Below are 11,986 nucleotides of genomic sequence, written 5' to 3'. Positions count from 1 at the left end.
CCATCTCTCCGGAGCGGGAGAGAAACAACCACCAAATCCTAGCACGACACGCACGCCCACAATGTTTTACTCTCTGAGGGCTGCATGCAAGGCCGATGTCAGCCATATACAAGAAGCCACGAATCAGTTGCCGGGGAAGGAAACAAAATACGTTGCCGCAAGCAAGCGTGCGAATGAAAAATTGATTCTTCTTTTCGAAAAAAGTTAATTATTCTTTTCGCAAGCATGTGGAACAAGAACAACAATCAAGATCTTCTGTCACCAAATTCACAAGCACATACAAATAAGGTTATATCGTAATGTTTCTTCAACACATGATGATTAACTTTTATGGTCAAGTATCCAACATTGTACTTGAAATTTCAGATTTCACGGCAACACCTTGATTACATTGCTTTACAGGTACAAAGTTTCCAATAGGTAGTTCTGCAATCAGTACATTTGTACATAAATTTTTGTAGTTGCATCTGAGATCATGTAGAACTTCAATTAAGATTGTTCCTGCAGCTGCAAGTGGAGGATTCATCCAGACGACCAGACCTGCAGAACCATCCAAGCAAAATTATTGCTACTCATCCTTAAGACTGAAAAGGGTCAAAGACTCAAATTGTTATCCAAACACAGAATAGAGAGAGAAAAGAAATATAGAAAAATGGCGTGAGTGCAACCATTAAAAAAATGCTAGCTTATACAATGACACATGCACCGAACACCATATTCTTTCCTAATGTGCAAATTGAAGATAACTAATTTGTTTTTATAAAAATGAGATGATTTAGCTTAGATAGTAACTCTCCATGGTAGCCAAGTTAACTATTAGCCAACATCTAGAAATGCAGGATGATGACATAGTTTAGATCAAATCTCATATTTTATATTCAAGAGATGCAGGAGAATAAGGCACCAAATTCATAAAATATGAACTCCATGCGAGGACCACATATCAGGTCGGAGAGGAACCTCAAACCTAAAATGCAGAAAAGAAAGTATAAATATAAGTCGATGGGATGGATCAATTGCTGAAGAGCAACACACAAGTCACAATCAAGTTGATTATATCCACATACCTCTCCTGTGTGCTCTCAAACACGGCTATCTTGGGATTGATAGGCATCCTATCCACCAACCTCTGCCCAGTGTCCACCCTAGTGAAAAGATTAAAAAGATCATATTCATGAGTAAGAGGGTTAGTATAAATGGCTACAGCACAGTTAGGACTTAGGATAGTATGGTTTAAGCAATTTATGCACGGGATCAATCAACCAGGTTTTGGAATTGATGTGCCAGGCAAATAAATGTGATAAATAGGACACATATTTAAGAACTTCATTGACAATTAAATAAAAAAAATGCCGTTTTCTCTTTTTCTTCTTTTTTTATTTTTGGCTAGAGTTAAACCAATTGCTCCACGCAATCCTATTCTTAATTTTGGTTGCCGGACGGAAATGCCATTGCCTGATACTCAAATCCAAAGATTAGGCTCCTAAACAAAAAGAGGAAATAAATCAGATCCATCAACACTGAAGTTCCAATCTGCATGCACGCAGATGAGAAAATGAAAATGGTTATTAAATTAATCATTGGCGAGATCAAAGAAGGTGGGAAAAATTCCTCCCTGTACCTGGAATTCCTCTTGTGGATGCTGCTAAAGCTGCTGGCGCTATCATTGATCGCAGGGGAGAATCGGGGGTGGGGAGGGGTGTGTCGGCGTCGTGTCCGTGACTCAGGGTCCTTGTTTTGGCTGCTGCATCATCACGCAAGTGGGAACTCGATGCATGCAGATTAGTTTGCCGCATCACCGCTCGCAGGCTCAATCGGAGAAGGGAACGACAGATCCACACACCATCAAGGAAGCTCCTGCAGAGCAGAAGGCAAGCTGATGGGTTAGTTCCGCGCGTTAGGTACATCGGGTCGAAGGACTCTGGCCGGCTGGCAACGGCAACGGCAACGGCATCTGCTGACCTGGAGGCGACGGCGACGGCGACGGGCGCCGAGGCAGCACGGCGGAGCTCGGAGCGGACGACGGCGAGCGGATGGATGAGTTCCCGCACATTAAGTGGATCGGGTCGCAGGACTCCGGCAGGTGGTCGACGGCAACGGCGGCGGCAGGTAATGATCTGATCTAGGGGCAGCGGTGGCGGGAGCAGATCGCGACCTCGCGCAGCTCGGAATGGGCGGCGGCGACACGATGGACGAATCGACTAGAAACAAAAACTGCCGTGCTGCGTGGGTCAGGAAAACCGGGCGGGAGGCAGGTCGATCCGGCGGCAAAACCGAGCGCTGGGGCGGCTCGAGCCGGCGCACGCGCGGGCAGGTCGGGCCGATCGGATGCTGGATGGTTGGGTCGGGTATGGAATACTATTTCATACCAGGATACTAAATAGACCTATTATATATATATATATATAGACACACATACATACTTTTGACTTACAAAATTAAAGGGTCGAGAAGCAAGCAAGACAAAGCCATGGGCATGACGTGAGCAGGAGACGACGGAGCATATTGGTGTCTTGTGCCTGCGGACGATGATGAATGTGCCAGAGCCCAGAGGCACCTACCCACAATGGGGATGCAATCGCAGGCCAAGCCAGGGAATGAACTTAACAAAGGATATATACTGAAATCCAATCCAAGCAATTAAGACGACGGCACCCATCTCCTTGTCCGACCACGTTGCACGCGGCGCAGCCCTCCTCCCCTGCTCTCCTTACAACAAGTCACCTACCACCCACATGCAGACATCATCCATTCCAGCATCTGTAGAACAGGCTCCTCTCCTCTGATCGACTAGCCATCCGTCCCAATAAGAACCATCTCGCTCCCTCGCTACTAGCTGCTGATAATTTCATTTGAAGGATACGATGGCTGTAAGTGGCATGCATGCACTGATTACATCTATCGATCCCTTCCTTTCATCAGCTGCATCCATCACATCGATCGAGCGACTGCATGCTCTGCTGTAACAGGTTCAGGACGAGGAGCATGGCTGTGCCACCGCCGCTACTAGGGCGGAGAGGACGGCGACGCAGGATGGGTCTGTGAATTGGAGCGGGAGGCCCTGCCTTAGAGACAGATCAGGAGGATGGCTTGCCGGCTTCCTCATGCTGGGTAAGCTAGTTCCATGCTCTGTAGACTTGTGCTCTTAGTGCAGTTTAATTTTGTCTATCAGCAGTGGAAACTAGCTAGCTAAACGCTACCTTGCTTGTCAAATACTCCTTGCTTATTCATTCTACGACAGTTACTACAAGAGTTTTTATACATATCAGCATAGACGCACGTGCGGCACACACATGAAATTAAATCCAAAAACCTGTATTATCATAGACGTCACTGCTATCTCGTAGTTTAGGTCGATATGAACCTATTGGCCGAGCGCCCAGGAGTCATTGGCCATGCGGCCGGCGGCATAGGGCTCGGTTTGTAGGTTCTGGCGCGGTCGTGGGCGAAGGAGGCAGCCATAGGTAGCTCTGGCGGCGATGACGGCGCTGTTGGCTGGCGCCGGCAGGGACGCGTGCCGCGAGAGCGGGATGGAGAGGACCGGGGACGGCGGCACGGCGGTGGAGATCACACAGAGGAGGGAAGACCCCGGCGGTTGCGATGCCCGAGGCCGTGCGGAGCAAAGTGGAGGGAGACGGAAATGGCAGCCACAGAGTGAGCGTCTGCTTTGACGGAAGGGTATGCGCAGGCTAAAGATGGCAATGACTAAAATCCGCATAGATATAGGCGACATATATCCACATCCGCGAGCAATAATTTATACCCGTATCTGCACCCATGATCCATCACCGCGGGTACTACATCTCCACGCATGTACCTGTAAATTTTAGAAAATCAAGCACACAAGTATATTTTAACAGCAAGGAAACAGCCGAAAAGATCGACCACGTGAAAATCTCGGCTGCGTAGAAACATACTCACTTCACATTATATCAGTATATAACTGCAGATCTAACATTATAGCTCATGCTACAATACATATACAAGGGCTGGCACAAAAAAATCCTTCATATGCTACTTATTTATTGGTGCATTGGAAGAGCACATAGTGCAAGAGCATGGCAGATCGGGCAGATCAGTGGAAGTGCAGAGCAGATCGGGCTCCGAGCGGGCGGTGGCATGAGTGCGGGCATGCACACTGAGCGCCAAGCGGCCGGGAGCTCGAGGCGCAGCGCTCCGGCCGCACGGGGTGCCAGGTGGCTGGGAGCCCGTTTAGTTCCAAACACAAAAATTTTTGGATGTCGCGTCAATAGTTTGATCACATATCGGGAGGGCTTTTCGGACACTAATTAAAAAACTAATTTCAGAACTCACTTGGAAACCACGAGATGAATCTTTTGAGGCCTTTGAGCGCATCATTAGCACATGTGGGGTTACTGTAGCACTTATGGCTAATCATGCACTAATTAGGTTTAAAAGATTCGTCTCGTCGTGTACATCCAAACTGTGTAATTAGTTTTGTTATTTAATTACATTTAGTACTTCATACATGTGTTTAAAGGGGAGGTGAAAATTTTTGGGTGAAAATTTTTGGGGACTAAACGGCCCCTGGGGAGTGGGGACGCCGGGAGGCAGGGTCTCTGGGAGATCGGGGCAGCCGAGGCCCGAGGACACCAGGTAGCCGGGGGAGCGGGAGCGGCGTCTGAGCTGCCGGGAGATCCAGAGGGAGGAGGAGAGCGGGCGGGCGGCCGGTCGGCCGGCACACTCGTTCGGCTGGCTTGTCAGCTAAGTATTTTTGTCTCATACCAAATCAATATTAGCCATTAGTCAGCTAATAGTATTTTTCTCTCATAACAAATTAGCATCAGCTACCAGCCACAGCCAGCCAAACAGAATAAAAACAGAATAAGAGAGAACCAGAGGAGGAGGTGGGGGCGGCACTCAATGAGGACAGAAGCGGAGAGAGGAGGGGGGTGGGGTGCTCGGAAACAAATCCTCTGCAGTAACTGCAGGAGGACTGAGCCGCTGCCAGGCGGGGCAGGTGATCACCGGGCCACACGGCAGTGGTCAAGTCTCTCTGCAGTTACTGCAGAGGAAACTCATCCGGGGTGCTCAGGGAGGAATCGGGACGAGGGGGCACGCAGTGGCGTAGGGAAATATCGGGTGAGAAAAATATTTTTTTTGATAGAAACGTTCTTCAATATGCGATTTTTATGGGGTTATTAGCCCTTTCTCCCACCTTCCTGACAGACGGGTCCGATGTCTGCGGGTCCGATCGGGGGGCGGTAAACGATTTCAATATTTGTAGAAGTTTGACCAAGAAAGCATTCAAGTTTGTTGTGCCTGCAATATATTATACTCATAACTATATATATGACCGGCCGAGCTGGGCAGCGAACCAAGCTCTGGTGACGTTCGCCGTCAAGTGCGTGGGGACGAACCTGGTGACGTTCATGGCGGTGGTGATGAGGCTGGACAACGCCGACGCCGCCAACCGGGCCAACAACTGGGCTGGCACCACCTACGTCTTCTCCATCGTCGGGGCTCTCGTCAGCGACTCCTACTGGGGAAGATACAAGGCCTGCACCATCTTCCAGATCATCTTCCTCGCAGTGAGTAGTAATTAACCTGCTGAGCTGGCTGGCTAGCCTGCTTAATCAATTGAGAGATCATCATTTAATTTATTGTTTCCGACTCCAATTAACAAACAACAATATATATTAATGCAATTGCAAAACAGGGTTTGGTGGAGCTCTCCATAGCCTCCCATCTGTTGCTCGAGAGATCCTGCGACTTCGGACAACACAGAGAGGCCGGGAGACAAGCACAACACTACTGCAGGCCACCCACAAGAGCCGAGTCGCTCGTCTTGTACATCTCCATCTACCAGATCGCGCTGGGAAATGGAGCCTACCAGCCTGCCGCCACGACGTTCGGCGCCGACCAGTTCGACGAGACCGACGCAGGCGAAAGGAAATCAAAGTCCGCCTTCTTTGGCTACTTCTTCGTCGCCAACAACCTGGGGGGCGTGCTCGCCGTCACCGCGCTGGCATACATGGAGGACAAGGGCGAGTGGGTCCTGGCATTCTGGATCTCCACCGCGGCGGCGCTCGTTGGCGTCGTCCTCTTCGCGCTCGGAACCTTGAGGTACCGGCACTTCCTGCCCAACGGCAACGCTATCGTCAGCGTTTGCCAGGTCATTGTCGCCGCGACAAAGAAGAGGCACGTCAAGACTCCGCAGCAAGCACAGGATCTGTACGAGGAGGATGATGCAGCAGGTGATGCCGCTTGTGATGGGAACGACGACGGGGAGGCGGCCAAGAATAATACTAAGATGCTGCGGCACACACCAGATTTCAGGTGCCTGGACAAGGCAGCGGTGGTGGTTACTACTGCACCAACAAGCAGGCAGCCATGGAGCCTCTGCACAGTAACTCAAGTGGAAGAGCTCAAGTGCATCCTTCGGCTGGCTCCAATATGGGTGTGCAGCATCCTCTACTCCACCGCCTACTCGCAGATGTCATCTGTGTTCATCGAGCAGGCACAGGCCATGGACGCCTCCCTTTGGGGTCTCAACATCCCTGCTGCCGGGATGGGCGTGTTTGAGATACTGGGCGTGACGGCCTTTGTGTTCATCTACAGGTTTTGCATTGCCAGGATCATGTCCAAGGTCGTGTCACGAGAGCCTACCGAGCTGGAGAGGATGGGCGTTGGGCTTGTCATCTCCACACTGGCCATGATCACGTCCGGTGTGGTGGAACAGCAGAGGCTCAAGCATCATGCGACACAGCTGCAGGCGTCGTCCAGCTCCCTGACCATCCTTTGGCAGATCCCCCAGTACGTGCTGATCGGAGCGTCCGAGGTGTTCATGTACGTCACCATGACGGAGTTCTTCAACGACCAGCTCCCCGAGGGCCTGAGAAGCCTCGGGAGCGCCATGAGCGTCGCCTCCATGTCAGCGGGCAACTATGCAAGCAGCCTTCTAGTTACTGTGGTGATGGCCATCACCTGCAAAGGCGGCCAACAAGTAGTAGCTGGGTGCTGGATACCTCAAGATCTCAACCAAGGCCACGTGGACAGGTTCTTCTTCGTCATAGCGGCGCTCAACGCCATGGATCTGTTGGCGTACGTGGTGTTTGCCAAGAGGTATAGACCTGCTCCACTCATCAAAACTGCAGGAGCAGATGAAACTAGCTAGGTACTGTACTATGAATGGATTGGATGGATGGTCCTTCACCCGCTCTATTCCAAACTAGTGGATTGCGCGCGCATAATTCCTTTGTAATCCTAGAGTTAATTATCATGGTAATAGAAGATGTTTACAAGAAATGTAAAAATAGTATGTACATTTTATAAGATCTGAAAGGGAAAAGGGAAATAGGAATATCAGAGTTAAAGTTTGGAAAATTCTATTTTTTCCCCCAGTGTAACCTAATTTAAACACATTGCGTGCCCACAACCTCTTTGTATTCTTGGTGGTAATTTTCATGGTAAGAAAAGGTGCTTTTATTCCCAGGGGACGTGCTGTTTTTGAAGAAGGAAGTTTGATTTATTGGCTAATTCTTTTTGCTATTGGCCTTGGCCTGGGAAAAATTTGTTGTGTCATCTTTTTAACAGCTCCTTTTTTCCTCCGCACTGCCAGTCGGAGAATGTTGTGCAGATAGGGTTAGGCTGCTTAAATGTTGGGATGGCACATCATTGAAAGATGAAGCTGCAGGCAGAGAAGAAAGAGGCTCTGCAATTTTTTTCCATCCTGAAAGACTGTAAATCATAACTTAGAGCAAGTCCTTATAGGATTGAGTCAACAAATATAATCTAGAGATGCAAATTAGAAGAAATGCATTTTTACTCAATGTGTTTATGTTTGAATGGACAAAGATCAAAGAAACTGTGCTATCCCTTTGGATCTCTAATGGATTTAAAGCAGGAAATACAGCGATCAATAAATTCCCCTATTTTATTCCAAAAAAGGATTTAAACAATAAATCAATATTTTTGGCCTCACACTCTAAAATACCTTAACCAATGTTGGCTATCCTGTTCTGGTACGGAGATGGGAGGAGGAAAATATGGAGACTTGTATTCAATGGCAGATTTCTGTGTGCATGATGCTCAAAACATTGTCAATGGAAGGAAAAATGCCGGTGGGTGTAGGAATCTGGAGGATGTAGGATATAGCCCTGTCCGTTAAGGTTGATAGCTTCCTGATCGAGTTTCTTGTGTTCATACCAGCCTTGATGGGAAAAGAAGGCAAGGCAGTCAAAATCGGAGGCTGCCAGGTACAGTTTCAGAGTTGTAGGTGCAGGATGCGCAGGTCACCGTGAAGTCCCCCCAAATACAGTAGAATGGCAGTTTTTTTGCCTTTGCTTTGCTTCTGCATATGTTCACATGTATGTAGGTAAGCAACAAGGAAGTTGGATAAGTACACCGTTTAACTACCGTGGCAAGCATGTTGAATTAGGTTAGTGAAAGAACATACTAAAGGAGATCACGTTTGAATTTGGGGGATGAAGAAGAGCATTAATTAAGCAAAAACGGTACAGAAGCACCTATTTACATGTGGCCGCATAGGACTTATGGGCAAAAGGAGCAGGAGAAATCGCGTTCATACCAGGTTCGGGGGGGGGGGGGGGGGGTAAATGGCCACGCAGCATGCTGTTCCCACCTACAGGTAATCAAAATTAAATAATTGAAGACCAGCCAAGTCAGTGGTGTATAAGTAAATTCAATACAAAATGGAAGAATAGTTGAAGTTGAACTTAAAACCTGAAAGCCGTAAAGTAGCAGTAGAATCCTTTTTTTTCAACTATGTACGAAAAGAAAAAGGAAAAGGTCCATCAATTTTGGGCTCGCACCTTGCAGAACAGTAAATTGAGTTGAATCAAATCAATTTCTGTACTGGGAGAAATCATTGCCCAAATAAAATAGTAAATCAGTCGCAACATCTTTTTAAAATACATGGCATAATGAATCTAATCGTGGGTAAAGGCACAAAGAGAACAAGAAAGTCCCCACAGGAACAATATTGGAAGAATTTGTGCTACATTTCCAGATTATATCCGCAGAACCTTTTGAAGATCTTTTGGATTATGTAGGTGATAAGAAAAACTTCCATGTCAAGCTACCTATATTCATAAATTTTTTAAATTATGAACAGATGTTATTGGCACTATTATGGGGGGTTGCTGAACCTAGATGGGTGCATTTTTCTAATCAAAATAATTCAAATATTTGCAGAAAATATAATCTTAAAAAAATGAGAAGTATATAAAAACAAGATGTCAGGTTTAATTACATATTTTTCTTCCTAATTCTCTAGAAACTATACTATAAATGTTTGATTATATAATTTGCTATCATTTATTGTTATTTAACAGTAATATGGAAATGAAAGTTTCTCTACGGGGCCATAAGGCAACACAACTCAGCATCAATGTTGTTTGTGACAAAGATGAAATTGTTCCCACAGTTATCATGTTCACTGCTGTTTGATCATACCTATCAAAGGGTATTTGAACCATAAGTCCATAATATTTCATTTTCACCATACCACTAAACAATTAATATAAAAAAGTATTGGTTCGGAGCATTAGTCAATTTTTGTTTTGTATTTAATACAACAGCTTCAAATTTGAGCAAGAAATGTCCTTGAAATCACAGTTGTTTAAATACACAATGTATTCTGTTTTATCTCTTTTCAATTTCAATTGGAAAATAACCCTCAATCCATGTGCCTTAAACAGAAATGAAAGTCCAATTAACAAAAAGGAATACCATTAGGGAAGAAGCTGCTCAAATTGTAGCTGAAACCAAATATAATGACACCTTTGTGTTGTCCACCAATCGAATTGAAACCACATTAGAGTTTTGCTTAGGAGATCAAGATTTCCTGGGTTCAAGTGGGATTGCCATATCGCTTAACATATTGCGCAAAACTATCCCATGTGAACGGTATTGCTCAAGGCTGACCTTTTTCCTATACTTCACAAAATTTGGACCACTGACAAAACAGTGCATGATAGTCTACAAAATGGAAGACCGCTGACCTTCAGCAACCTCTTTCCAAGTATGAAAGCGTGGAAAATCTATCCTTTCCTCTGCCCACCTACAACACAGGGCGCTCCATACTTTTGGCAGTCCATGCTGCACATATGAAAGCGTGAAAAAACTTCTAATGACTTGAGAAAATACATCCAGGGTTCTTTTTCCTAAACTACTGATGACCTGAGGAAATACAATGAGGTCTGGCACATTGTTCTTTTTCCTAAGTTCACTTTAAATTGCATGCCAGAATGTATTTAGTGGAACAACTAAACGTCAACAACACTAGAATTGTATGTCTAACAAAGCAAACTACAAACATTTATGTGATTGGCCATTCTCTCAGCTCTAAATCTGGAAATGCAAATGGCACAGAATAATTGAAGTTTGTGTTTCCTTTAAAAATGCAGAGTATGCTTGGAGGCCTATGCAGTGTTCTTAACACTAAATAAATGCCCAAACATATTGGGAAATATTAATACAACTGGACTTGTGTTTGTACAATAGACAATAATTCACATATATGAATAGGAATATCCGTCAGATCAGACTATGTCAATAGAAATGCTGAACTGACGGGGCATTTTCTAAACTAAACAATAACCATGGACATATATGAAAAAGAATAGATGTATCTTATATGGTACTTCATTTTATTTTTCAAGTACAAAATACCCGCATCAACCAAATATGGCCCTAGAACTCACATAATAATTAATAAGATTGAAGAAAAGTAGCTCATAGTACCTGCCAATGTCTTGAGCAGCATGGAAGGACACACAATTACTTCTAAAGGTGCTTTTGCATGACCTGTAAAAATACAAAGACCATATTCTTAACTTAATGCAAAATGATAAATACTGATTAATACTTATAATTCTAATGTCAGCTTGATCCTACGTGACAACGAAGGAAGATCACCAAGAGGAAGATCCAGATATAGTGAGTGCTATAATCACTCAACTCCAGCTGCCAAATTTAGCAAAAAAGAAAGTAAAAAAAAAGAGAGGAAAAGAGCGAGTGGCAGAAGCATAAGCTTGTTGGGTATGAAGTTGGACCAGCACTCACTGCTGGAAGGGACCAAGCTCGTGGTGCTCATCTCCTATCTCCCACCAACACTCGTCAACAGACTGCGCCTCCTGGAGGGGGGGGGGGAAATCAAATTTTGTGTAGGCTAAAAGGAACAGATCTAGACAAGGGGGGAAGAAAATGCAGATGCAGGTCAGACGAGAGAGGAGGGAGGGGGAGGAGCTCCGCAGCCAACCCTGTAGCGGCGGGGAGGTCGAAAGCGAGCTCTGCAGGCGGCGCCCGGAAGCTCGGCCAAAGGCCGCGCCAAGCAAGCTGCCGCGCGAAGGGCCACGGCATCAACAGTCTGCACCACCTACTTGGCCGAGGATGGGGCGCACTCGTCGAAGAGGAGGTAGGAGGACCCACCGCGCGTGGTCGGAGAGGAGCTGCCGCAGCCTACGGGACACTGGCACTGCGTGGTGCCACCGTCATCATTGCTTGTGGCCGAGGGCCGGCGCTCCGTCGGCGCCGCTGGTCGCGATGATCGCCGCTCCACCATAGCCGTCGTGCGAGGGTCCCGCACACATCGCCGCCGCCGCCTCGTGCGAGGGCCTCGGCCGGTCCGCCCGGCGATGCGGCACGCTGTCTCACCCCCCACGCGGCTCCTCGGTAGCCGACGCCTCATCTGCCACCTGTGCCGCGCGCGCCCCTGAGCGCCGCACCGCCGTGGACGGCTGCAACTCGTGGGCGGTAGCGGGCTGCCTGTGCGCTGCTCTCGCCACGGCCGTCGTGCAACGCATCTCCAGGCGCCGCTCGCGCCGTGCCGCGACCCATTGCCCCGCCCCGCACCAAGAGCCGCGTCCTGGCGGGGGTAGTTCCCCTCGCCTTGCGCTTGGATGGTGGCGGGGGTGGTGGGACGAGCCCATGGCGCCTCAGATGGAGGGCTGGCCGGGGGTGGTGCGGCTGGTGAGGCTAGCCCGTGGAGGGGTTGGCTGCG

The 11,986-nt window shown here is 47.4% G+C and overlaps 1 protein-coding gene and 1 long non-coding RNA gene across 2 annotated transcripts; one reads left to right on the top strand and one right to left on the bottom strand.

Moving 5' to 3' along the window:
* Positions 1–3,479: 3,479 nt before the first annotated feature.
* LOC120648288 (protein NRT1/ PTR FAMILY 7.2-like) lies at positions 3,480–7,138 on the top strand. Its single transcript, XM_039925009.1, has 3 exons — positions 3,480–3,654; positions 5,167–5,552; positions 5,681–7,138. The coding sequence occupies exons 1-3, from the start codon at positions 3,480–3,482 to the stop codon at positions 7,136–7,138; spliced, it is 2,019 nt and encodes a 672-aa protein (XP_039780943.1).
* A 630-nt stretch (positions 7,139–7,768) lies between these two features.
* LOC120647662 lies at positions 7,769–10,875 on the bottom strand. The gene is made up of 4 exons (XR_005664855.1): positions 10,729–10,875; positions 8,707–8,746; positions 8,552–8,605; positions 7,769–8,314 (listed from the first exon to the last, which is right to left on the bottom strand). It is a non-coding gene; the product is annotated as an uncharacterized LOC120647662 (long non-coding RNA).
* Between the last annotated feature and the right edge of the window lie 1,111 nt (positions 10,876–11,986).

The sequence above is a fragment of the Panicum virgatum genome, chromosome 9K, assembly GCF_016808335.1.
Source record: "Panicum virgatum strain AP13 chromosome 9K, P.virgatum_v5, whole genome shotgun sequence".
In the NCBI taxonomy this organism is placed as follows: Eukaryota; Viridiplantae; Streptophyta; class Magnoliopsida; order Poales; family Poaceae; genus Panicum; species Panicum virgatum.
The sequence above is the reverse complement of the archived record's forward strand: the minus strand, read 5'-3'. Positions and strand labels throughout refer to the sequence as shown.